The sequence below is a fragment of the Astatotilapia calliptera genome, chromosome 17 (genome assembly GCF_964374335.1).
Source record: "Astatotilapia calliptera chromosome 17, fAstCal68.1, whole genome shotgun sequence".
Lineage (NCBI taxonomy): Eukaryota > Metazoa > Chordata > Actinopteri > Cichliformes > Cichlidae > Astatotilapia > Astatotilapia calliptera.
In genome coordinates, this window is record NC_137438.1 from 20,765,958 (window position 1) to 20,793,852 (window position 27,895).

General features: G+C 39.7%; 2 protein-coding genes across 6 annotated transcripts; one reads left to right on the top strand and one right to left on the bottom strand.

Annotated features, from left to right (window-relative positions):
- Window positions 1-2,605: 2,605 nt before the first annotated feature.
- Window positions 2,606-13,835, bottom strand: LOC113009758 (putative E3 ubiquitin-protein ligase TRIML1). Of its 5 annotated transcripts, none has more exons than XM_080291426.1 (5): window positions 13,557-13,835; window positions 9,464-11,615; window positions 6,685-6,937; window positions 5,796-6,078; window positions 2,606-5,667 (listed from the first exon to the last, which is right to left on the bottom strand). In XM_080291426.1, exons 4-5 carry the CDS (start codon window positions 6,067-6,069, stop codon window positions 4,604-4,606), a joined length of 1,338 nt encoding a protein of 445 aa, XP_080147552.1. In that variant the 5' UTR covers window positions 6,070-6,078; window positions 6,685-6,937; window positions 9,464-11,615; window positions 13,557-13,835; the 3' UTR covers window positions 2,606-4,603. The 5 variants fall into 5 exon arrangements, with proteins under 5 accessions (XP_080147552.1, XP_080147553.1, XP_080147554.1 ...); XM_080291427.1 differs by lacking the exon at window positions 13,557-13,835 and adding an exon at window positions 12,670-13,026; XM_080291428.1 differs by lacking the exon at window positions 13,557-13,835 and having other exon boundaries at window positions 9,464-11,043; window positions 11,460-12,317.
- A 1,386-nt stretch (window positions 13,836-15,221) lies between these two features.
- Window positions 15,222-27,555, top strand: LOC113009715 (tetraspanin-8-like). The gene is made up of 9 exons (XM_026148190.2): window positions 15,222-15,258; window positions 16,341-16,448; window positions 23,327-23,389; window positions 23,923-24,042; window positions 24,394-24,468; window positions 24,546-24,641; window positions 26,260-26,397; window positions 26,557-26,640; window positions 27,042-27,555. The coding sequence occupies exons 2-9, from the start codon at window positions 16,392-16,394 to the stop codon at window positions 27,114-27,116; spliced, it is 708 nt and encodes a 235-aa protein (XP_026003975.1). The 5' UTR covers window positions 15,222-15,258; window positions 16,341-16,391; the 3' UTR covers window positions 27,117-27,555.
- The last annotated feature ends 340 nt before the right edge of the window (window positions 27,556-27,895 follow it).

Below are 27,895 nucleotides of genomic sequence, written 5' to 3' on the forward strand. Positions count from 1 at the left end.
GAGTAGTAGTGAAGGGAAACAGCCATGAAGAGTGCTGCAGTTTGTTAGACCTGATTTCTGTCCCATCACTGAAGTCTGCAGAGTTTTCAGACCTAACACAGAGCAGAGCACACACATGGTCAGTCTTAACGTTCAGCTGTTGTTTTAATGCAACATGAAGTCATTAAAAACATTCAGTGTTTGTTCATTTATGTTTACAACCTCTACTTTTTCAACCTTTTGTAAATACTTGAATCAGGACAAGTGAACTCTGTGTGTTTTCTGGGACTGAGTAGATTTTTAAAGTGACCTTTGAGTGACTCAAAAGTATCTGTAGGATTATTTTGTGTCTGTGTTACAGCCCTAGCAAGGCCTCCTCCTGAAGGTGCCTGTGTGGGCGTGTCCTACAATCTCTTCTGCCTGAGGTGCCACCTTTCTCTTTTACACAGCTGACTCACATCAGTAATTAAAGGTATTTAAGCCCAGGGAAAGGTGAGCTCTGGGCCAGAGTGCCATGTTAGTGGTTGCAGCTGGTGAGCTGTGTTTTTGCTGTTTACTGCTAGTGAGCTGCGTTTGGTGATTGTTTAGTCCTGCCAGTGTTTGGTGACTAAACTCTTTTTTTTTGACTTACTCTTCAGTTTATTGACCAACGCCTGAGTTTTGTTTTGTTTCTTTAAATGGTGATAGCGGCTTGACCGTCTCTTTTAGTTAGTATTTGATAGAAACTTTAATAAAACTCTTTAACCAGTTTGCCTCTGTCTCCTTTTTCTAACCTGGACACTTTTTGTTACTTCCCCTTCATCGCCTGGACCCTTTTAGGGGAACGTAACATCTGCACTAAATCATTGTGTGTGTTTATTAATAAGCTTAAAAAGTTTGGTGTTGTCTTCTATCTAAGGGCTGCGTGATTCCTTCTTGACAAGCAGAAATGTGAAAAACCTTCAGCTTTTATAGGCTCGAATAAAAACTTTAGATTTAAAATCAGCTTTAAAATCATCTCAGCTCTTTTTGAGAAATTTTCATCGGTGTCGTCCTGCTTCAGAACTACTAGAACGTCTTCAGCTCATCACGTGTCATTTCCTTCAGAGTGTTTGAAAGAAATAGTTTGTAATTTAATTTTCACATTAGTTAAAGTTTACAAGAAAATCCCAAAAGGTTGATTCTGTCCATATGGATGTAGCACAAGTCCATTAATCAAAGACTACTGATCAATGGCTATGAGTACCATTCACACAGTTGGGGAATGGCTGCAATCGCTTCATTGTAAGGTGGCGAAAGATGTACCAGAAGTCATGGCAGAGCCTCCGCCATGTTTAACACATGGCTGCAGACACTCACTGTTGGACCTCCCTCCTGGCCTCCTCCATACATACTGACAATAATGTGAGTCAAAAATTTCAAATATGTTTTCATGACTCCATCAGACCTACTGCCACTGATTTTCAGTCCAGTTCATATATAATTCAGCGAACCTCAGGTCAGAGTGAAGCGGCTTAAACAAACAAAAATAAATAATTCTTCTAAAATGGTCCAGTGTAAGGACTGGAAAGGCAGCTAATGTCTGACAAAAGAAGCTTTGAAAGACCTTCAAAAAGCTGAAGAACTACTGCTCGAAACCACTTTAAGGAATCAGTAGAAAGTCTGGCTCCTCGGACACAAATTATCAAGAGATGAGGGGTGGCTCAAGACTTTTGCACAGCACTGAATACCAAAAATGTGAGTCATCTGCTCAACAGTTGAAGCTTGACTCAAACTGGGTCATGCAGCAGGTGAACAACCCCAAGCAAAGCAGCTGATCTCCAACAGAATGACTGAAATGCTGCAGGACCCTCGAGCAATGCTGTGAACAAGAGGTCCAAAATTCCTTCACAGTGATGTGAGACGAGTCACAAAGGGAAACAGTTTCTGCAGGTAGTTACTGCTACAGCTACTGAATCATTGACTGTGGACTCAGTTTTCCACAGCACTGCAGAGTCCTGTAAGAACAGATTTAATCAAAAATGCAAACGCAGCCCTGCTGAATGACTAAAAGGATTGAAGTCTGCAGTTTGAAACACAAACCAGAGACTTGAATGTCAGTTTGGAGATAAAGTCTCAGATAATTGTGTTAAACTTTCTAATGAGCTTCACTTCAGCTCACACAGGGCTGGTGGGCCAGTAATGGCCGACGTCAAGGACTGCAGGGTGTTTTCATGAAAACGTGTCAGTAAGTCATGGCGGTTAACTGCAATACACAAGACCCAACAGTACTGCTCCGGCATCTAATGATGAAACCACGCTGTATCCTCTGGTTGGTGTTTTCTGATTTTAGTGCTACTCAGTTTACTGAAACATTACATCAGGAAGTGCAGCACAGAGGCTCGTTAGCACAGCTGGTTCCTGTTGATTGAATCATCTATTGCTCCAGCTCAAAGCAGGTAGTTTTTGTTATTACTGTACAGTTTTATGTGTCCTGGTGATTAAGTTATTTTGTAATCAGCTGCCCATCGTGTCTTTATTACTTTAGGAAGTTTGCATACAGGTAACATATCAACGCAGTCACTGAAATGAAAATGAAATACAAAGGGACTCAAATACGAAGGGAAACTGCAGCAATGTGCTAATGTGGGACATAAAAAAAGACTGATGACATTATCCATCTTTATTAAAGTAAAATTCAGTGTGGATCTTTTCTAGTAAACAGTAAAGATGGCTTTCTTGAAGAAGAAGAAAAAAAAATGTTTGAAAACAAATCATTTGCACCAGGTGTGTCAAAAATAAGGCCCGGGGGCCAGATTAAACTTTTACTGGTCACAGCTTTTCCTACTGATAAAGACCTCACCCACTGCCATTTGTACTCCAAATGAAATGACAGAACACTGCTGTTGTTGATTTTTTTTTTTAGCATTTATCAGAGAAAAATCTGTATTTAAAAAATTAAAAATCAGAATTTTAACAAAATCTTCACTTTTGAAATTACAGGAGAGTCTGGACAATGAGCTGCCAGATCTTCTGTAAATTTACAAATTTATTTATTCCATCTTAAATCAGCAAACTTTTTAAAATTTTATGTTTGACCATCTCTGATTTGAACAAAAAAATATTATCATCCAAAGTTTTACCGTATATAATGACCACAGAGAAACTTCAGAAACCTTTTTGTCATCCATCAACCCACTTTCATGTGATTTCAGAATGATTTTGTTAAATATGTGTGTCTTTTTTTAGACCACGGTCGTTCAGATTTTAGGATTTTTTTCTGTTGCTCCTGTCGAGCAGAAGATGGAATGACCCAACAGCAATATTTCTTTATCATGCAGAAAAACTGAGGTGTACAGTTAAAACGGCACTTCTTTGCCTTATATTAAGATGTGTTGGTGTAACTGTGTAGTTACACTGACAGAAAGGTCAGTTTCACTGGTCTGATTCACTTAACATCAAAGTAGCTTATGACAAAAGGAGTCTGACATCCCTGCTCAAACACAGAAAGAAAAATGAAAGTAAGCACTAAGTGAGTGGTGGCATTGCACAGTGGACTAGGAAAAATGTCTCTATGAAACACCATCAGAATAAGCATGAGGAACAAGAAGGTGACACTGAAGAAAAATGTTATGGATGAACTGGACAGTCATGATATTTCCTGTAATAATGTATTTAAACTAGTGTAGTGCCATTTTAAAGGCACTACACTGTCTATATTCTTTGATACTATCAGTGGGAAAATTGAAACCATGTCTGCTCCATTTTGCAAAAAGAGGGCATTAGAAAGTATGAGATCGCGGATGGTGAAAGACGCGCCTTTGTGAGACCACAGAGTCTAAATGTAGAAAAACCACACCTGCATTTAAATGAGTTTTTCTCCTGCTAGCTGCATGCAAAGTTAGAATGGTTGCCGTCGCAGTTTGGATCCCCCCCACTCGACATGCAAGTAAAACATGATCTGCTGGAGGGAGGAGATGTTTGAAAAATGACTGTCTGTGTGTTAAATAAGACCCTGAAGGCTGAAAACCAGTCTCTCTCTGATTGTGCGGGAAGGTTTTTCTTCTCTAGAGTTTAGACCAAACCCTGAACTTTTAGAGTAAAATATGACACCGAACCTCATGTGCAGTGGTCACCGGCATGGTCTTAAATAAGCTCAGGCCAAAGTTACCTGTTCAACCATGTAACTGAATGCCGAGAATAAATCTGTCAGGGAACACTGTACTGAGCGTAAAACTGTGGCCCTTCTGTGACACCTTCCACAAGATCACGACTAACAACACACAAATCTAAGTTTGAAGGCTGTAAAACTGATGATAAAATAAACAATTCAAACAGCCCCATATGACACCATCTGTTTAACGACTGGAGACCCAATCCTGATGCTGCTGTGTGACATGGGGTCGGTGAAGGGTTGATTACATTTTTGTGCTATTCAGAGGGCCACACTGGACCCTCTGAATACTACAAACTATATTAACCCCTGAACACTCCCATCGGGTTAACAGTGAACCACTCAAATGTTGGCTGAGGGTTTGGTGTGATAAGTCTGTCACAGTCATCTGGACCTTTTGTTTTCAGATGTCCACTTAGGGGTGATAAATAAATAAAGGTGGAGAAGCTGACGACTCTATGACGAGTCTCACGCAGTTGTAAGGATGATTGATCAGATCTGACAGTTGCCGTAGACAGGACAGATGATGAGCGGAGTGGAGTTTTGGCCACCATGAAGAGTCCCGGGGCTGAAGAAAGGGCGGAGTTTCTCTTTGAAGGAGCAGTCAGTGTAGCAATGAATGAGTTGTGCGGATTCAGCATTATAAAAAGAGACCGAATGATTCTCATAATCCACAAACACTCCCACTTTCTTTGGCTGAGAGTCCACACTGAGATGGACACGTGAGGCTTTGTACTCTCCTGCCCTTAAACATATTATCCAGAAGCCGTTCTTGGGGCTCACATACATTGATCCCTTCCTATTTATTGACTCTTTAACGACACCTAAATCCCAGGAGGTTTTCTCCTTAACCTGAACTTCATAGTAAAAGCTTTCTGAAGAGAATCTCTGATTTCCCACAACATTAATAGCACGGTCAAATCTTTCTGGGTTGTTTGGGAGAGTTTGTGTTATGTCACCACAGCGAACTTGCTTCCCGTCCTCAGACAGGATGAGGTTGGGATGTGCTGTGTCTGGATCCAGTGTCACATCCACTGCAAACTGCCGGAGCCTGTTCAGCTCAGTCACAGCGAGAAACATCTCCATGTCTTTGCTGAGTTTTTCCTTCAGCTGAGTCACAGTTTCTTTGTAAGATGGCTGGGGGAACCTGGCTTCTGTCAGCATCTCATTTGTGAACGAGAAGCTTGGCAGGAAGTCACGTTGGTCTTTGGTAAGCTGCTCCACCTCTGCGCTCCTCTTGGTCAGCTCAGAGATTTCCTGCTCTAGCTGCTGGATTAATCCTTCAGCCTGTTTCTGTGTCATTTTCTGCTTTTCATCGATCTCTCCAATGATTTTATCCAGACTGCTCTGGACAGAGGCCACCAGCGCTTCAAACGCCCTCCTGCTGTCTGAGGTCTGTCGCTCTGCAGACTTCCTGCTGAGCTCTGCTGTGCGTCTGACTTCACAGATCTTCATCTGCTTCTCCTTGATCCTCAGATCAATTTGGGCTTTCATCTCCCTCAGTTTGGCCCTCCTTGTCTCATCATCACGTGGGAGCGCTGCAGAGATCTTGTGGTCTAAAACAAGCCAAAACAGGAAAAGCTGTAAACAACCTTTTTATTGAGGATTTTTCTCGAGCTGTATTAAATGCAATCATTCATGCAACTAATGTGAACCTTTATTTTTCAGCTCTTCATATTTTTACCTTCATTTGACTGGTTTGACAAATCCTGAACCAGATCATTTCTGTTTATCTTCCTTAAGATCTTCATGGTTTTTTGCACAGCTCCTGGACAGCGGTATTTTTGCACCATCAGATCGATCGTATCCAACCTGTCCGCTCCTTCCAGTCGGGCCTCTGGGATGGCTGGAAAACCGTTTTCCATATCCCCCTCCTTCAGGAACCACTTAAAGTTCTTGAACTGTTCAGCTGTCAGATGCTCAAGAGTGCGCCAAAGAGCTTCTTTAGTAGACGTCATTGTGGCTTCCTGATAAACCAAAAAGCAGAAATAGATGGGATGTTTGTGTTATTCTTGTATGAATATGAGCATTACGCTGCTGTGATAAAAGCTTCTTCTTGTGAATTTGTCTGCTCGCATACTTTAAATAAATATTAGAGCAATATTAAAGTGCAGTTAAGACCTAAAATGATTCAGTTTGCTTTGATTATGTCCTAAGTTTAGCTTTTGCAGTGTTGATAGCCTTCTGGATTCTTAACAAACGCAGCAGTGACACCAGATCACCGGATGCAAACTCAGTGTTTTTAGTCCTTTTCTCGTTTTAGGGGTCAGTCACTGTGCTGCTGTGTGTGTTTTTGTTCACTCCACACGAGTGAACATTTACATCCATGCATGGACTAATTTGATTGAAATTTCCACTAAATGTAGGAAAAATTGCTGTATAAATCAGGTAAATGAGCAAAAGTTTGGGTGTTTTCTTCTAAAGAAAAGAAGACAATCATCTGTGTCGGGCTCTGTGAGACGAGTCCTGACATGCTGAGTCTCAGAGAATCCAGATTATGTTACAGTTCCTTACATTTTTCTTTAATGCTCCACTGAAATGAATCATTACATTAAATATTTAAGTCTTCTTACCACTTCCAACGTGCCCAGAGAAAGTCACCACAGCTTGCTTTCCTTCCCTGCTTCTTACACGTCACATTCACAGCCTGAAAAATGTCAGTATGACATCACTCCGGACCGTCCTAGGAGCTGCGCTTCATTTAAACGGTAACTCAGGTTGTTACACCCCACGTGTAAGACGTGTACGGGCAGACCAGACTGCACTATAAGAGTGCAGGAACAGGAAGGACAGCATGTGAGCACATGGGGAACCAGCAGATATTTCCTAAAAATAAGAAAACACTCAGTGAGAAGACAAAGAATGAAACATTTAATATTTCATTAAAGAATAAAGCTTAAAATGACCCCCAGTTCTTTTGACAACGTATATAATCTCCAACCAAACTTTGAGGAATAGTTAGACGGACCTTCAGCAAAAGGGAGAAGGTCAGGGTGGATAGAGGGTTCAGAAGACCATTGCTGAATAAATGATGGGAAAAACAAAACTGGCAGAGAAAAACCAGCAACGACTCAGAGACTCGAGAAGGCAAAGAAGTGGAGAGCTGATCCAGAGCGGTTCAAGGATTTTTCAAACACCCCAGTTTTATTTTAAATGCTCACATTATTTTCTTTACACACAGAAACACATCGCACATGTCCCGTGAATCTCTCCAGTTCCTTCAGATTCAATGGCCTTCTGGTACGGACCTTGGTCTTCAGTTCACCTCACACATTTTCAGTGGGAGTGAGGGCTTTGTGGAGGTCAGCCAGTAACGTTCACAGTATTCCCACCAGCGTGGTTCAATGTTGGGACGCTCTACTTCGGGTTGTACTTCTCTCGCTTTTCTCTTTAAAAACAACATAAGCTGCGTCTCTGTGACCAAAGAGCTCCAGTTTGAGCTCATCTGAGTAACGTACTCACTTCTAGCATGAATAATCTGTCTCCAGGTTGTCCTTAGCACACTTTAGTCTCTTCTGCAAAAGTGGAGTTTTTCTTGGTCTGCGACCTCACAGTTAATTCCTGTGCAGAGTCTGAGTGATTGTTTTCATTAGCTAACTCCTTCACGAGTGTCTGGGCAGTTACTCTGAAGTCTTTAGATGTCTCTCACTTGTTTTCTTTCCAGGGTCTTTAAATTTTTTTTGCATCCTACATCTGCCAGGCTTGTTCTGTACTGTGTGGCTCTCTTTGAATGACACTTCTCACTCCAGTTCCTGACACTTGGATATCAATCTCCTCCTGTATGAGCATCTATTCTTTTAATTCAAGTCTAAACTGACGTCTTTTGTTTTAGCATTGATGCCTTCTTAGTAACAGCTCAAACCCTCGTGTAATTTTTTTTATTTTAAAAGAATCCTCAGCAGGGGTGGATCTAGAGAAATTTTCTTAGGGTGGCAAAATCAAAGCCTTTTTTTCCCCAAACACATATGTAGGTGTTTACTTATAGTTAAAATGATTCAAATGCAGTAAGTATACACGTTTTTTCTAAAAATATAGTCTAATTCAATTATTTTCTGTAGCCCACATAATTAAACACTTTAGTTACATAAAAAATGTGAGTTTTGATTTTATGTACTGTGTAGCCTGTATGATAAATAAATATGTAGACCAATAAGTATAAAATCCAGAAAGCTACACAACATGGGGCGGTTCATTTACAAACACAAGTTCAACTTCAGTTTCACTGTTTTTTGTTAGAAAAAAATTAAATTGTTACATACTTAAATTACACAAAATGTCAGAAATCTGCACTGTCACGAACAAAAATTTACACTTAATTTTTCATGATTTGTTGGATTAACCCACTGAGGTCCAAAATATAACTGGCCATTGTTGAGGCGACTTGATTTTACATTTGTATTTCACCCTCAAATTGTTTTCATTTTATTTTTTCCCCTTGCCTTATTTGGTTTCATTCTTTGCAGCTCAACCTCACGACTTATCACACCAAATTTAGTTGTTTTTTCATTGAAATACTTAGTATTACTGATCTGAAATCACACAGGAAATTTAAAATCCTGGTAGTATTTTTCTACTGTAAAAAAAAAAAAACCCAGACATGTTGAGTCAGTTATTATTTTTATAACTTGAAATGCAAATATAAATTGTACATTTTGAAAACTTATGCACACATTTTGTAAAAATATACAACTATTTATCTAAAAATGTGTGCTTTTGTGATATTCCCTCAGGGGACATTCGTTAGTCCCCTCACTGACACACAAAACAAAACAACGACTACACGACAGACTAACTATACTAACTTCACACTAAATGTCACAAATCTCCCACATCTAAAAACTGTCTCTCTCTCACTCGCTCACTCTGGCTCTCTCCTTTACTGTCACTCCCAAAACTCTCCCCTCCCTCTTCCGAAACAACCAAATCCTACATGACTTTAAAAAAAATTTGGTCGACATGGTACATTTTTCCACCGATAGGAAAGAAGTGCCTTTTTTTCTTTTCTTTACTGTTTTCGAGCCGTCTTTAGAAAACGCTTTAAATAAACACACACACACACACACACACACACACACACACACACACACACACACACACACACATACACAAAACCGTGTTTAGAAAAAAAGCATGGCTTATATATATTTAACATAACTTCATAACTCCATAACTTTAATTACTGACCTGTAATTAAAATTTAAAAACCGGTGTATACTTTGAAGTCCGAACTTTCACTATGAGCTGAAAAACCGAGTCAACGTGGCTGCAGCTTGTTGCTGCGTCAGCTTACATCAGTCATGTGATTTGGAGGTGCAGCGTGTCCGTGGACCACAGAGGGTTAATAACACTCACCTTCATTCCATTTCCAGAGTGTAACATCCAACCACCTGTGCGAACTCTGAAATCCCCATGGTGTTGTTCAGAATGTGCTCTGGCACAATCATAAGCATTGCTTACTACTGGAAAAAAAGAAGAAGAAAAAAAAAACGGTCTGCGCGATGGGCTGAACCATTTGTTAATGGTGTAGGGGGTTACACTACACTGAAAAAAATAATCAGTGGTATAAACGTAAAAAAATTATTGTAATCGGTTGCACGAAATTAAGTTATGTTTGGTTAACCTTAGTTTTTTATGTTATACCTGCACACATTTTTCTGGTAACACAAACATGACTTTTTTATGTTGTTGTTATGTTTTTCATTCCGGTCAAATATTTATAGAAACCACTTGTTTATCAGACATGAACTTTTTGTGTTAATTGTATTGGACTACTATGTGTTATATTGACAAGATTATTTTATGGTAAGCTTATTTTATTTTATAACAAATTTCTAATATATAATATATAATATAATATAGTATATAATTGAGTGTTCAATAAATAAAACTAAATTAAGGCTGATCCTATTGTATGTACTGTACACTTTCTCTTCAATCAAAGAAATAAGCAAAACATTTTTGAACAATGACCTGTATTTTTGAAAATACTACACAGTTGTAACAATGGACTTTCAATTCAGGCTTCCAAAATATACATGAGTCATATTTGTACAATGCATCTCTTGAAAAACATTCCACAACATTCCTCAAAGTTATCTGCTGTAACCTGAATTCAACATTGTGGGGCCTTATGACATCGCGCTTATGTAAAAAATAGTTTTTTAAATGTAAGAGCCATAAGGTAATATGGCAACAGGGGTGTAATTATTAAAATGACACAAAGAAGAGACTTAAAATAACATTATAACCCACAGGCACACAACCAAGAGACCTAAACTGATTAGTATTGGCTTGCTTCTATCACTAAACATCACAATCACTAATACTAGACGATGCAATCTGTTTGTAGTGGTGCACCTTGGGAAAAAAATTGCAAACTGGTGAAATTGGTGCAAGGCACCATTTCCATTGAGAAAAATGCACATTCAAAGTTTGAATTAAAAAAAAAAAAAAACCATGGCTTGAAAAGTGAAAACTGCAGTAATAAAGGCCCCAAGTTGAAAAGTGCCAGAAAAATAAGTTTCACTATGTCCTGCAACTTTACCAGTGCTGGCTTAAAAGAAAGGATGGTACATATTCAAAGAGGTAAACATGTTGTTCCCACATCATAACTGGAAAACTGTTCAATCGTACAGTCTGGTCCTGAAAACCTGGGCCTTCTTTGAAAGGCTGTTCCTTTTGAGCTCCATAACCAGTTTCTATAATACCTCGAAGGTATACTTTTCCAGTGGGTAGGTGAGGTTCAAAGTGTACATTAGTCCAAACAGCATTGCAGCTGCTAGGGTATAGTTATCCAAATCCTGCCAGACTCTCTGGCCTTCAAGGACTATCCCGATGTCCTCAGGGCTGCCATTGGCATCTCTTGACTTTATGATGTAAATTCCCATGGTTGTTTCCTTATTAGATTGTTGGATAATGGCTTCATCTGTGGCCTAGAAAATGCAGAATTCCAAAATTTAATTAAACAGAACACTGGTCAAAGAACATTATACCAAATCTTATTTTAATCTGTGTCACTATTCCAAAAAATGTTAACATTAACACATTAGGTGAACAAAAATGGATTCATTACAGCATGTGATTTGAGTCCTCAGAATGCTTAAAAAGGTAATGAAGTGAAATCTCCATGCAAAGAAGCAGAATACGGTCAGAGCACAGAGAGGTGTTCAACTATCAACTCCACACATAGAAAAATGCAGGTAAAAGAAAAAGAAAAAAAACGCACCCATGGTAAATTGTGAAAATCCCAGGTGATTTTCAACATACTCCTGGCATAGAGTGACAAGCAGCATTTTGTTAAAATTATTATTTTCCCTAAAGTGTATACACAAATTAATTTTTTTCTTACCTGGGCTGTGGGCTCCAGAATGTTCTGCAGTCTTCTTCCTATTTGTCCTCCTCGCCTTTTGAAGACCTTTATGAGTTTGTCAGATAGCACATCTATCTGCGAGAGTAATATGGACTGCAGTGGCATGGTGGTAATGCGCTTAAACTCTGCATTTATCTAAAAAGAGAAGTTGTCACATAAAAATGCTGTCAAAATCTCAAATCTCACAAGGTTACATCCACACAAAGTTGTTATTTTTTGTCATATTACTATTTATTAGCTATGGGTCCCATGTTGCTGAGCAGTTCCATAGTTGCCCTTACTTCCATACCACCCAAAGCCTGTTTGCAACCACAGCAGTTGCCTCCTTCTGGCCATTTTGCAGTTCTGCCAAATGACCCAGAAACTACATCTAATATTGTCATATACACATCAAGGTCTTTCATTAATACTTAGTTAAATTAGTTAATTTGACTTTTCCAGAAAATTTACCTTACAGAATGTGAGATAACATATGCAAATCTTCACTAGTAAATAAAACAATGTTATTAAAACCTTAACTGTAACACCTCTACATAACAGCGCTAGAGAATTGTTCTGAAGCAACACCAATCTGCCCTTCAGCAGGGATAAGCACCATATATCGATACAGAAAAAATAAATTTAACATATTTATATTGTCATTATTTTTATCTCTTTAAGCCCTCCTCTCAGTCTCTCTATAAATCAGTTAAAATAATTTGTTGGGTTTTTGTGTGTCTTTAACATGTTATCAGTAGATTACATTCACTGCCCCAGAACATGAAATAAAGCCCCACGTCATGCACTTCCTCTCCTAATGAGTACTGCATAGGTGTCATGCCCTAAATAAACCGACTTTAGTGAAGACACCCCCCCCCCCCCCCCAACACACACAGAGCCCACCCCATGGCAAACTAGCTTATTTAACTGTTTAACTAAAACATTTTAGGTACAACCAGTTAACTAAATGGACACAAGTTTGTTAGTCTGTATTCACTGAGAAAAAACAAGCGGATGTGACTGGGCACACACTGAAAAAAAGCTAATGCACATAATATTGTCCCGCAGCTTAAGCTAGCATTATCGTTAGTTAACTTAAGGAATGACTTGTTTTTTCCATTATGTTGCTCAACAGCAATTCATGAGAAAAACTTCCCCATCTAATGGATGTTCTCTTCGTTTCCTCTCAAACATGTAGTTTTCAGTTTACCTCGACAAAGTAAAGCTCAGCACCAAACGTAAACGAAGCAACGACAAAAAATGGCGGACCGCCACAGTGAATTTTCCCTCGCAAAACACACCCTGGGGGGTGGAGTTTCAACAGAAAACATAACTATTTTCTGTTATTTTGATATGACTGGTTTTAAAAGACTGAACATCCTTCTAAAACAAGTGAAAGGCGTGAGACTTAATTATGTTTAGACCAAAAATATAAATGATTCATGTTGGATATATTTACTGTATTTTTACTAACTTAACAACCTCATCATTGCATTAGTCGCTTTATGCTATAGCATTACGCTTACATTAGCTTGAAGCTCAAGGTCGTCATTTTATTTAATTTCTTTTTCTGGGCTTACAAACAGGACACACAACATTTAGATAACCGTTACACTGAATCTTGGGTCTGTGTTGAGTCTTCCAGCTGCTGACTACAGAAGCTAGATTGACCTTTCAGCATGTTTTTAGCGGCTGTGGCTATGTGCTTATAATGTTACCGTGTGTGAGCAGTCACATTGGCAGCAGACATGTTTCAACAAACTAGTCATATCCCGGCCCTACATTAGCTTGTTTAATGGTTAAGACACTGCAGGTACCACCACTTACTACAGACACCGATGCAAGTTTGTAATAGTCTGTTAATTTAGACTGAAAGAATATAGAAACAATATTAACTCACATTATATATGTTAATTACTAATTTGCTTATCGCATAATTTCGGTTACCATTAGCTAACTGGAGCCTAACATTGGCCTCTCATGGTTTTCGATAAACAGCCCACATACCTGTAAAATAACAACACCCAGTAAAAGTCCACATATATAAAGGGTCTACACTCGTTCTCACTGGTGTGTTAGCTTTAAAATCTTATTTACCTTCAAGTGTAAAACTCCAGATGGTAGTAGATTTTCCAAAGCGAGAGACAAAAATGGCGGACAGCGCAGCCGATTTTTCCTTTCCAGGGGGCGGAGCTTGAGGATAAAACACGACTAACTTGTTTCTTTTCAACATGATTTGTTCTAAAAGAATGAATATTCTTAAAGAATATGTGAAAATTAAAAGACAAAAATATGTTTAGATGTGAAATTTAAATTAGTCATGCTGGATATATGAAGTAATTCTATGCAAATTCAACAACCACCCTATTGCATTTTTTTCAGTGTATGCAATATATTCAGTTTTAGCATTTATATTCACTGTTAACTGTAACTACGCTCAAAGTGTTAATGCTATCTTATTTTAATAAACAACACTGTTATATGCAAAACTAGGGTGGCACTTGGGATGGTAAGAGATCATTTTGGGGTGGCACTTACCCCATGCCACCCTTCTAGATCAGCCCCTGATACTCAGAACCTTCAGAAACAATGACCAGACACAGGTGTGAGGGTATCTGTGAGCTCACAGACAGTGAAGGGGAAGCTGGAGTTACACAGGTGTGCACTCACTCTGCTGTATTTTCATACAGCTGCCGTTAGATGGCGACTTAAAAGCACATTTTACTGACAGAACTTCTCAACAACTATGTTTAGTTTTTATTTAATTCATTCATACTCTATAAGATTAAAATAGGCTAATGATTCACTACACATTGAATGCCCTTCTTCTAAAGGAATCAGCTGGTTTGATAAAAACTTTAAATATGTTTCGACTGTTGGTGTTTTCATTCTAACACCAACAGTATATACAAATATATGCAAAGTATCTGTTTGCATATATTGAGGAAATTCTTTATTTTTGTGGGGGGTTTTTTCAGTATGTATAGTTATAGTAGTTTATATTATAGTAATATAAAGTGAAAGTGATTGTAGTTAGTTAATTTTTACACTGTCTGCTGGAAATTAATACCAGTCTGAGAGGCCATTAGTTTATCGTTTTCTTCCATTTTCCACTGCTTCCTTTAGGGGATGATCCGCGGGTCACTACCGCGGATCATCTGCCTCCATCTCACCCTGTTGCCAGAATCTTACCCTCTGCATGAACCTCTTCTGGGGTCTTCCTTTTTTCCTCCTGCCTGACAGCTTCATCCTCATCATCCTTTGCCAAGTATATCTACTATCCCTCTTCAACACATGTTCAAACCATGTCAGCCTCACCTCTCTAACTGCTGAAACAGTGACCATGAGGCGGTTTTATCCCAAGTCTCCATTTTTTTGTTTTCATTCTACTTTTAACTTAACCTGATGTTTGGTAAAAGCCCAAACAGGTGCTGAAAATTAAAGGTGAGCTGGGAATGATTTGGACTTTTTAAATTACACTAAAAGGTTAAAATAGTTGTGATGATAATATGTGTAATAATCTACTGACACATAAGGTGGCTGATTCTGAGATGAGTGAGAAAATAAGTTGTACCTCTGTGTGTGGGTGTTAGGTCAAAACCAGAGGGAAAGACTCACTAGGGTAGAACAGAAAATCCAACAGTGACTGGAGAAATCCTGGAGGGGTAATCGGGTACAAGGAGGCAGGTGCACTGATTGGGAAACTGGGAACAGGTGAGGAGTGAAAGCCTGGGGAATAGAGTGTACCTGGGAGAGGCCTGAGTGAGTGAGTGAATAAATGACAGAACGGAAACAGAAGGTAATGTGAATGATTAATCTGCCATCTGCTGGTTTACACTGAGGTGTAATTTGCAGCTCGCTGCTTTGTTCTCATTTATTGTCAGATGTGTGATAGAGGAACCAGGAGGAACACTATGCACAAATTCGGGCACACAAACAAATGAAACAAGAACCTGAAATAAGTTTACTTTTCAGTGTGGTGGCCTGGTGTCTTCAACTATGTATAAAAGAACCGGGGTCTAAATTGTGGTTTGGTGATCTGATTTTACCCTGAAACCAGGCTCCGCTGATGGGGAAATGACTTTGTGAGGGTTCAGGAGTTTATGTTTGAGTGAAAATGTACCAAGCAGCCTCTAAGCTTGGTAAAATGTGGAAACTCCAGAGAAGCTAGGTTGTCGCTTTCCTTACCCACCCACCTAAAAAGAAAAAAAAAGTCCTGCAGCTGGAATCAGAAACACCCACTGTATTATCCCTGCAACTGAAAGCCACCTAATCAGGATTTTCTGGCTTTTGTTACAGGTTATTTAAGACTAAAGAACCTTCTCATGCTTAAACTAATCCCATTAATCTTGCTGGAATTTTGGCTTAGTGGCTTCTTCTTGGGTAAAGTCAGATTTATATTGCTGGTTTTGCTGATGTCGGGCAGAAGATCATTCAGATCATCGGATGCTGCTTTACAAGTATAAAACTGATACAGATGGATGTGAATGTTTGAACACATCTATCCATACAACAGCAGTTGACTTATCAGAAGTCAGAACTTACGGATGAAGTGAAACAGTTTGTTTATCCTCCTTTATCCTAGTTGTTGAAGTATCATTCAGATTCTCGTCTCAGCCGAGCAGTGAGTTTAAACATGAGCTCTTTCCATATGTTGATCTTAATTTTATCTGATTATAGTAAACTGGTGGGGGAAAAAACGAGGGAATCCTGCAGGGAAAATGAAAATATATTAAAAAAAAAAAAAAAAAGAGGAAAAGAGAGAGGAGATGTGGAAGCAGGAGGAGGAGGGTGCAGTGAGGGACACACCCTGAATGGGTGGAAACAGTAGAGCAGGCTCGTGTGTTTACTGATCTGACAGACTGTGTGTTCACTGTGCAGGAAGCTCGAGTCCTCTGAAGCAGGCGGTCGACGTGAATCGAGGGAAAAACCATGGCTGTTAACAAGTGTATCAAATACCTTCTCTTCTTCTTCAACCTTCTTTTTTGGGTGAGTATTTAAGACAACTTGAGTTCTTACAGTTTATTCACAGGTGATGGATTGGGCAGGTGTTTGCAGGTGGCGTCTGAGTTTTTGAGGCTGTTCAACAGATTTCAACTGAGTCTGATTTAAAAGTTTGCAAACCTGCCGGTTTTATTTGATTTGTGTTTGAAGCATTCAGTTTGTTTAATTTGGGCCTCGTCCCTAAATCAGTTTGACAACTGGCACAGTAGGTGTGGCATGCTGGTTTAGGAAGCTGTGATGCAACTTTCAATACTAAAGTTATTATTTATCTATTTATTTATTTCCAATATATTTCTACTTTTTCTAACTTGATTAAGATTTTTCTTAAATTTGGTCTCTTTAACCCCCAGTCTTTCCCTTTTCTGCATTCTTTGTGTGTCCTGACCTCCCTCTGTCTTTCCATCAATTGAGTAAAACTGGTTGTATCAGATTTTTCTGGCTTCACAAACAGGTATTTGTTCAGTTTCTGGGCATGGCTGTCCCCTCCGCCCCTGAGTTGAGCAATTCAGCATGATGGCGCTCCCTGGATGTTTTTGTTTTTTTGTTTGTTTTTAAACATCGCTGTTTGTAGGTCTTTGGAGGTTCACTGAAGTCTTTCTAAAAAGCACTGTTTGCATATTTTCTAAGCAATGTTTGCTCCATCCCACAGATTCTGTGCTGCTAGGAGCCCAACATGTAGCTTGACTGAGTAATTTTTGTTGTTGCTCAACACCAACCTGGTGGTGGCAGGAAACATACATTATCTCTTTTTTTTGTAGGCGGAACAATGGAAGGCCTTTATCAGCTTTGGAGCTGAAGTATTTGAGTTGCCACTCCCACTAAAAACTTTAAAGACTTTAAGAGCACGTATTTGTGCAAGGCAAGAGTTTGTTTTCCCCGTCAGAGCCAAAACTACAAACGCTGGTGTGCTGGAAACGTAAATCTTAGTCTGACTTCACATGTAATTGTGAAGTTTTTCCCCAACAAGCGAATTGTGCTGTTAGTCAATGAGAACAGCACAAATAACCATAATTTTTCAACCATGACGTGATCAAGATTTACAAAACAGACTTTTTCTTCAGCATCACCATGCAGATAAACCCAGCAGTAAACTGTTCACACAAGTCTGGTCAAAAACTCAGGTTTCCTATAAACGTTTTCAGGCCTCGAAGTCTTTTTGAAACCACAGCTGTCACCACCTGGTGGCCTTCAGAGAGAATCCAGATCTAAAAAACTTCTTCAGTGACTTCAATGGCTAAGCCATGGTTTTATTTTTTAAACTGGTCTTTGTTTGACAATGAAAGCCAAGGTTGTTGACAATTTAATTTTATCGTCAGTTTGAAGATCAGGCAGATTAAACTGTGTGAAATAAATGACTGCAAGTCTTATTGTCTTCTGAGTCACTTCAGGTGTGTCAGCAGACCGTAGTTTCAGTGAAATCTGTGGGTTTTTAGATTATGGTGTAAGATGATGAACACTGCTCATAAAGCTGGCTTCATATGCTGTACATGATCTGCACTTGTATCCGTCTGGCCAGCCCGTTCTCACTCCCGGGGCGTACCATACCGAGGTTTTGTTGCGTCCCGCGGTGTTCCTGAGGAACGCAAAGGTTATCTTCCGCGTTCTTATGGTACGCGTCGGGTTGTGGGTGAAATCCAGTGGAAGGACAGTCCCGTGGTAATACACGTTCCAGCCCTATTCTTAACCTTAACCAGCACAGAAATGACATAAAATTGTGTTTTCCAAAGCGTTTTTAAGAAAATGAACGAACATGTGTAGATTGAGTCCAAGCGGTTCTTGTGTTTTCTCATTTTTACAATCTCGTCATTTAGGAACGTGTTGGGTATCCGAAAGCGTAAAATGTTGGCGATTTGTCACCTAGCGTAAAATATTACGCGTAAGGAGTAAGAACGTGTTTGTCTGGCCGAGTGGCCCAGTTATGAAGTCATTTCTGTCGTTACAGCCTGACGAGTCGGATACGTCATTGTCTTTGGAGCACAGCCAGTCAGAACAAGCAGAAGCATGTTATCATGTTCATCTCGTGTGTGTGTGTGTGTGTGTGTGTGTGTGTGTGTGTGTGTGTGTGTGTGTGTGTGTGTGTGTGTGTGTTTGCTCGCAGGTTTAAACGTTATTCGGTCATAAACTCATGCATGTAGCTTCTGGCATTTTGTAATCCTCATCAAGCAGTGCGTCCTGTTTGAAAGGTTTCCTCCTGCAGCCTGCTGTGGTTATTTTCAGGTCTTCTCTCAGATTCCCAGAACTGAAGTCAAATCGATCCCAACTTAATTACAGCCACTCAGCGGACGTGATGTGTTTACCTAATGATGGTGGCGAGGGTTGAGCAGGCCTCTTATTTTCTGTGGAGCTCGTTTAATGCTGGTTTTCATATTGTGCTCTGCTGAGAAACATCAAAGAAAGATCCTCTTTCACCACCTATCTGCTCAAACACGACTCCGCCTTGTCCTTCAAGGAACTTTTAAGGTCTTTCTGTACAGCACTCAGCCACAGAAACCACTGCAGACCAGCCCTCAGGAAGCATTACTGCAGCACTCAGCACCGACCAGAGGCACAGAGCCGAGTGGCATTAGTGTTGAGCTTTATCAATGTTTTATGTATTTTTCATAACAAAGAGGACGCTTGTATACATTATTATTAAAGCAGCTGTCAGTAAACCTGCTGCTAGAACTGAATATTTCAAAGGAAATCTAATAAGCCAGCCGTGGATAATGGTGAAGTGAGGCACAGATATGGTACCACAAAATGGGTGACCACTCTCCTTTGGGGTTTTTTTTTTTCCCATCTTATAGATTGAATAAGGTAAAAAAATGATTAGATGATGATGAGATTTAGAACATCCTGAATGACCACAGAGACGAACTAGAGGAAGATCCAAATGCAAAACGGCCACACAGCTGGCTCTCCCCTGGGTTCTGTGTCTGTGAGGCCTGTTTTGTGTCCTTCCTCTATTATCCTTGCCACCAATCCAGCTGATTCTCTGTGAGCACTTTCTGAATTTAATTTAATTGAGTTCAGAGACAACATTTGTACAAATCAGTCCAAGTGTCACCTTTTGTTGGGATGTTTGAACAAGTAAAAAAGAGGAACTGTACTGTGTCATTTTAAAATGTTGCTTCCTTGTTTATGTGAAGAGCTTCATTATTTCCTGAATAATAATAATAATAATAATAATAATAATAATAATAATAATAATAATAATAATACTTAAATAACTGGAAGTTTGGGTGGGTTACCATCGGATATGACTTGACAGTCCACTTGAAGCAGTGTCTCGGAGACCTCACTGAGGGAGGCGTTTACAGTTTCGGTGGTCACATGGCATTGCAAAGCTCTGTGGTTACTAGTAGCCACACTGCAGTGTGTGTGTGTTGTGAAATGACGATGAGTCTCCAACTGTGAATCAGTGCTAAGGAATTAACCACCCTCATTCCTTGCTTTTGGGAACATGCCCAATCATGATGTACTCACTGGTTTTACTCCTGATTTAACCATCTAAATTCTTTTAGTCGGAGTCGATTAAATACCAAACGATTACTGTAGACTAAATCTAAAGTGTAGAAGTCTGTCATGTTTTTACATGGTTTATTCTTCTTGTCTTTGACATTGAGAAATGTGTTCACATGTCTCTCTTCTCTTCCTCCCACGCGTTGACATTTTGTCATGCTTTTATGAGAAACAACTTCTGATTTGCGGACTTCCAAATTCCTCTCACCTTTCTGCGTAACATAATTACTCTAGGTGGATCTTGTTTGTCTAGAATATGTTTGACTCGTTTTTCTTCAGTGACAAAAATGTCAGTACATAGATCCAGCACGTATCAATTTGATATGATACCGACGTTTGTATTTGTTTTTTCTATAATATTCAGCACTAATAGTCTGAGGTCAAGATTAACCTGTGTGCATGCGCCCTGTCACTGGGATCTCTAATCTTAATCTTTGTTGGGTTTTTCCCGTTGTGGTGGAGTAATGGTAAATAATTAACAGGCAACGTTACCCTTGAAAGGCACTTAAAGGTTAAGTTGTGCATGTCGTGAAATTACTCATAAAAAGGACAAAACTGTGTGACGACAACAACACGTGAACAGACTTCAGTGGTTTCCCATTACATTAACAGAGCTAAGAGGGCCCCACGTGTCTGCCTCTGTGGGTTGTGGTTAAAAAGGTTTTAAATCAGAATCTGAGTACTTTATTAATCCCTGAGGAAATCGTGTGGTAAATGTGAGAAAGAATAAGTTGGGATGAATTCCTGACGTAGTTTATAGTTCATATAGGCTTCGGCCTTTATTTCCGCTGCTCCCTGGGGCGGGTTCGTCTCTGATAGGAGAAAACCTGCAGAGCAACATGCTAACAGAAAGTCTCCTTGCGTGTATGTGCTGTGATGATCCCCTGCAACCGTCGCCAACGCCTCCCAAAGAAAACAATGACTTTGTTTGGGTGTGTTGTTCCACTGATAAAGCAGGTGAAACACTCCTGTGCTGCACGCCCACTCACCTGACAAAGGACGGTTCCCAGTTATCGGTACTGATTTGCACACACTCTCCTGGAAGTTGTGAGACCCAGAACCAAATGTCTGACTCTGCAGGTGGGACACGTCTGTGTTTTTGGCCTCTATTCGTTCTTTACTACATGAGGGCAGATGTCTCAACAGCAAATGTAGAGTCCAAAAACTGAGTTTTGTTATGTTTCACCTCGGGCAGTATCGCCATCAGCAGGGTTTTGTTTGTTGTTAAACCAGACTGAACGTCACTTTGCTGTCATCTGCCCAAAAGATGTCTACGACTTGTTTGTGTGTGATATCGAGGACGATTGAAAGCACGGGAAATGACACAGAGCGTTTTTTTTTTGTTTTTGTTTTTTTGGGGGGGGGGGGGGTTTGAGGAGCTCCGACTTGTTTTAATTCTGCATATGTTATGAGTTTGTCATTTTTGTTAATCTCATAATGATCTGTACAGCTTTCCTCTGTGCACTTGGTCAAGACTTCTCCCGTCACAGATTTTCAAACAAAATGATTTTAAAAGGGGAAAGCAGCAGCCCAAATATGACAAAACTGTAAACCTTCTCAAGCTTTCACTGCTTCTAATCACCAGTTTTACTTTTTAAGTGAATTAAATGACTTTGTGTGTCAATATGCAGGGGTTACAGCTAAAATGCTTTATGAGTGGGAATATGAGAATATTTTAAATGCTCAAACACTTTTCAGTATAGAAAATGTTTGTGCAGAAAAGGTTTCCCCATAAAGAACTTGAAGTGTGTGTCCTTCCTGCCGTTATGACCTTTTAATGACTTTGTTCTTAGAAATGAGCACGTCCCTCCGACTTCATCTGAAAGTCCATCTTTTGTCTTTTAAATCTAATTGTAGCCACAAGGAGAAAACAACCTCAATGTGTTTTTCAGTGTACAAAATGTACTATAGGAAACAGACGATCTAGGAAGTCAATGCTATGCTGCTGCTTAACATTCCTGTGATTGACTAGGAACCTGACCCTGCTGTATATCTGTGACCTTTTTAATCACGGAAATCTACTTTCCCCCAGCTGGACATGTTTTCGAGGAACTGACCCAGAACACGTGCACAGGGAAAGAGCTGACTGTAACTTTAAATCACTAATTGTGACCTTTTTAAAGTTAACCAGGGTTTTACTTTTAGAGATATTTGAGCAATGTTTGTTCCAGCCGCCTAAATCCTAGACACAGTCCACACAGATCAGTACCAGGGAGATAACACTACTAGCTGTTATCTCAGGTGCAGTTTGAGGTGTTGCATCCTGAAAATAAAAACAAACACACACACACACACACACACACACACACACACACACACACACACACACACACACACACACACACACACACACACACACACACACACACACACACACCTTTTGTTGGAGTGTAAAAGGGTTTTTTCATTCCTTTTTGCTCAGTCCCATCTCCCTGTTCTTCAGTTAGAAATATGTGGTTGGCGGCGAACGTTATCAAACTAACCAGACAGATGTGGCTTAATTTGGTTCACAGCTGTGACAATCTCTGCTTACTTATGCACATGTGATCAGGACCTCACATAAAAAACTCTGGAAACATGAGAAGTGTCAGATTTATTTATTTATTTGGGGGGGCGGCAGCTCAAAGTAAGCTGGATGTGACAAAGGATCTTATGGTAACTGGTAGATGTTTTGGTAACCCTAGTCAAACCATTTATTGATTTTTATTTATTTGGACTCTGTCCCTCTATTCCTTCTGTAAGTGTTCTCTTATGATTTTTATCAAATGTATTTTAAATGTATTAATCTTATTCTAATCAGTATGATTGATGAAAATAAAGGACAATGTTGTAATTTTTACTTTAACATGATTAGGCAGTGCTGTGTCATGTCTAAATGTGATGCTGCTGCATAGCTTTGACTCTCATTACTGGAGGACATTGATAATGGCAGAATCAGAAAATCAAAATTAAAACATTAAAAGGTAGATATAAAAAAAAAAAAATTTTTTTTCGTCATTTGCACCAAAATAAGCAATTTCAGCAACACTACACAAACAATCTTGTATTTACAAGAAAGTCACCTTTGAGTAGATGTGTCCATTTTATTCCTGCTGGTAATTGTCGGCCCCATGTTAAATATTATCATGTGTATATACCTGGAAATATTGCCATGCATTACAAATTCTGAAAACTTTTCTTTCCCCTGACTTGGATGTTAAAGGTAAGCTTTAGAGCTTTTTCCTCCAGGGAGGATTGAAGTGCTTGTTAAATGTCACAATGTCTATTTTGTTATTGCGCTGCTGCAGAGTTTCACCACCAGATGTCGCCAGATTCTGTAAAATTGGCTCATTCGGTTAATCTCCATCTTCTTCTCCCTCCAGCTGAGCGGTTGCCTCATCCTAGCCGTCTCCATCTACCTGAGAGTCAGCAAGGGTGGAAACCAGGTGAGCCAGTGATGGACTTTAAAGAGACTGCAGTATTGCATAGATGAGCACAGAAGTGCATGTTCTAAGGCTTTGTGCAGGCGATGGTGTAGTATAGTGGTGTGACAGTGGGTCTCTTCAATGGATTCCAGATGATGTGTGGACCTCTCATACAAGAATAAGTCTTTACTGTGTTTATATCATCTGTGGTAACACTCAAAAGGTGACTTTGTTTCATTCTTCAGGGAGAATATGTGGTAAATAAAACTTACTGTGATTCCAGCTTTGCCTTCAGAGCTTTATGTATCGCATCAGAGCTACTCTCATGGTCAGCAACCAGGACCAGTCATCTGAAACGTGCACTCACTTCACATTGCCTTTATCCTTGTGTATTTTCCCATCTGTCACTCAGACATTCATCACATTTTCTCTGATCACACGTAAACTATTCCATAAAGACAAACTTCAACATCCTCTCTAACACATATAGGTGCTTTTAAAACTTTAGATCAACCTTTGACTTTGCCTTTGACTTCCACCTCATCTGTCCACAGATCACCGATCAGTACTTCCCTGCAGTCAACCTGATGATTGCCATCGGCACGATCATCATGGTTCTCGGCTTCCTGGGCTGCTGTGGAGCCTACAGAGAGAGCCGCTGCATGTTGCTGCTGGTGAGCATCACATTTTGATTATTTTGGGAATGTTTTTGGAGGGAGGCGAAGCAAAACACATTACTTAGTTAATGAAACCTACACTGAGGGATTGTACCGACACACATACCTGATGTTCAGTAACTGAAACTTTTGCCAACTGCTGGTGGGTTTCTATCTATGTTGAAGTTATTTCAGCTAAGTTGTAAGATTAAAAAACTGAAATATGTTGGTTTGTTACTATGACACAAATGTTTTTGTCGATTAAAAAGATGTGTGAACTTTAGGTGGACAGAACACACATTTTGCTTAACTTTTCGCCTCAGCAAGTCTTACAAAAATTGTTGATCTATATCATGTGTGTTCCCTCAGTTCTTCATCTTCCTTCTCATCATCTTCATCCTCCTGGTGGCAGCAGGCATCGCAGGAGCTGTGAGCCAGAATAAGGTAAAAATAGCGACTATGTGACTACTTAATTTTATTTTTGATGAGGCTCAAACGTCAAGTTGCGTTTCTGTTTGCAGATGGAAGACTGGGTGAACAAGCAGTTGAAAGATATGTTGCCACTTGCAAAACAACCTGACACGGTGAAAAGTGACCTGAAGAATCTGCAGAAAGATGTAACTAACACACACAGTTTTTCTTCAGTAATACAGAAAGACTTTCCTAGACGCAGTCAATCAGATACACGAGTTAACCTAAATCTTGAAACACACTTGTGGTATTTGAATGTGCTGGTATTATACAGGGTATCTCATTGTATTTACATTTCCTGAAGCCCAACATGTAACCCAAAAATGAATAACCAGTTGCCTGCTGCTCACACATGACCAGGGGGAATAAACTAAAATGCTGGGACATCAAATTTAAGACGAACTGCGCCTGAATACAGATCTACACGTCATGAGATTGACTGTGCATACTGCACACATCCACCAGAGGGCACTGTGCATTCAACTGCCTGCAAGTCTGTCAGTGGTATGATGCAATGTAAATACATGGTGACAAATGTCAGTTTCCCAACCCTGAGGCATCTCTATGAGGTCTTGAACATCCCACGGAGCACTATTCAAGTGATCATTCAGAAATGGAAGGAGTATGGCACAACTGTAAACCTACCAAGACAAGGCCGTCCACCTAAACTCACAGGCCGAACAAGGAGAGCGCTGATCAGAAATGCAGCCAAGAGGCCCATGGTGACTCTGGATGAGCTGCAGAGATCTACAGCTCAGATGGGGGAATCTGTCCATAGGACAACTATTAGTCGTGCACTGCACAAAGTTGGCCTTTATGGAAGAGTGGCAAGAAGAAAGCCATTGTTAACAGAAAACCATAAGAAGTCCCGTTTGCAGTTTACCACAAGCCATGTGGGGACACGGCAAACATGTGGAAGAAGGTGCTCTGGTCAGATGAGACCAAAATGGAACTTTTTGGCCAAAATGCAAAACACTATGTGTGGCGGAAAACTAACACTGCACATCACTCTGAACACACCATCCCCACTGTCATATATGGTGGTGGCAGCATCATGCTCTGGGGGTGCTTCTCTTCAGCAGGGACAGGGAAGCTGGTCAGAGTTGATGGGAAGATGGATGGAGCCAAAAAAAGGGCAATCTTGGGAGAAAACCTCTTGGAGTCTGCAAAAGACTTGAGACTGACCCTAAACATAAAGCCAGGGCAACAATGGAATGGTTTAAAACAAAACATATCCATGTGTTAGAATGGCCCAGTCAAAGTCCAGATCTAAATCCAATCGAGAATCTGTGGCAAGATCTGAAAACTGCTGTTACAAACGCTGTCCATCTAATCTGACTGAGCTGGAGCTGTTTTGCAAAGAAGAATGGGCAAAGATTTCAGTCTCTACATGTGCAAAGCTGGTAGAGACATACCCTAAAAGACTGGCAGCTGTAATTGCAGCAAAAGGTGGTTCTAGTATTGACTCAGGGGGCTGAATAATTACGCACACCCCACTTTTCAGTTATTTATTTGTAAAAAATGTTTGGACTCATGTATGATTTTTGTTCCACTTCTCACGTGTACACCACTTTGTGTTGGTCTTTCACGTGGAATTCCAATAAAACTGATTCTTGTTTGTGGCTGTAATGTGACAAAATGTGGAAAAGATCAAGGGGGCCAAATACTTTTGGAAAGCCTCTGTATTGTGACAGGCTGAACAGCAATAAGGGCTTTACTAGAACTATTACACTAGTTCCAATCCTATTTGTATTTTCTTCCCAGCTCAAGTGTTGTGGTCTTGTGAACGGAAAGACAGACTGGTCTCCAGATCCATTCCCAGAATCCTGTCGCTGCAACGTCACCAACAGTCCCACCCCTGTCCCCGGTGCTGAGTGTGGCTCAGAAGGTTACTACAGCACGGTAAGGCTGTGACTGCTGAACACTGGATTGAGCATCCCAGCAGGAATCTGATTTCACTTTATATCTGAACAAGAAATCCACACTCTTACTTTACTCTCATCGCTGAGACACAGTTAAATGAACCATAATAACCCACGCTGCTCTGCTCTCACCCTGCAGCCCTGCTCCACCCGAATCGTCAACCTGATGAAGGAGAATATGGTGATAGTGCTGGGAATTGCCTTCGGCATCGCCGTCCTGCTGGTGAGCTGACACATATAGTCACCACATCACTTCAGGGGACATTTGAGTTCACTCGATTAAAAAGTCATACTCTAATTTTTAAGTTTTTTTTTTTTCTCTTGATAGAAAAATTGTAGAACATGCAAAAAGCAGATTAATTAATTAATTGGCATTAAGTCAATTTTATTTATATAGCGCCAAATCACAAAAACAGTTGCCTGGGGGTGCCTGATTCCTCTTGTAGAACCAGGTTTAGGGAGCGCCAGCTGTCTGCTGCGACCAGCTGGGGGTGAGGGGGAAGGGGATGGGGCAAAAGACCCGCCATGTGGAAGAGACCCAAAGATTAACAATTACCATTTTTATATTTTCTTTTGTCTTATTTTATTAAAGTTTTAATAATGAGTCATTTGTTGTTCCTGCAGATTTTCGGCTTGGCTTTCTCCATGGCTCTCTACTGTCAGATCAGCAAGAAGGACGGACCTACCACCAACGCCTGAGGCACCATCATCTCTGCCCAAATGTAACCACAATATATCCTCTGCTAATCTAACTCATCCTGTGCTTTCACTGTGAAGAAGCGCACTGAGATTAAAGCCTCTTATACACTAGTATGGAGTCCCAATGGTTACCAAAAAATACACTCTATATAATCTGTATTTTGTGTAAAAGGCATTATGTTACCTGAAATGATAAAATAGTTTGTGTCTGAGAAGCGGGCAGCTTTAGAAATTACCCAGTAAATGCAAAGTAAATAACTGTAATATAATTAACTGGTGTTGATTTAGAATTTCCCAAACCTTTAACTGTTATGAGTATGTTGGTTATGATTTGATTGTGTATTTGACGATGTACGGAAGCCAATTTAAGCCAAAAATATTTAGTCAATAGCCAAGTTGGTGCACAAAATAAAAATTAGTTTCTCATGTTCTCTTAAAAGTGACTTTTTGCTTGTTTGTCACGTTTCTTTTTTTTTTTTTTTTTTTTTTTTTAAAACTTTTGAAAATGTCAATCTGGTTTATATGGTTTATTTTATTTTTTTTAAGGTAAGTGTATAGTCTGGATTTTTCATTTTAGTTTTTGTCTGTTTTTTTTATAATCATATTTCTGGTTGTAACTGGCTTCCATATTATTTATATTCTTTTGTGTGTGTTTGTTTGTTTGTTTGTTTGTTTGTTTGTTTGTTTGTTTTTTTTTTTTGAAAATTATTGCAAAGACAATCCTCAGGAAGTTGAAATTGGTCTAACATACCTCTCAGTAAATCTCGCACTCAATCATG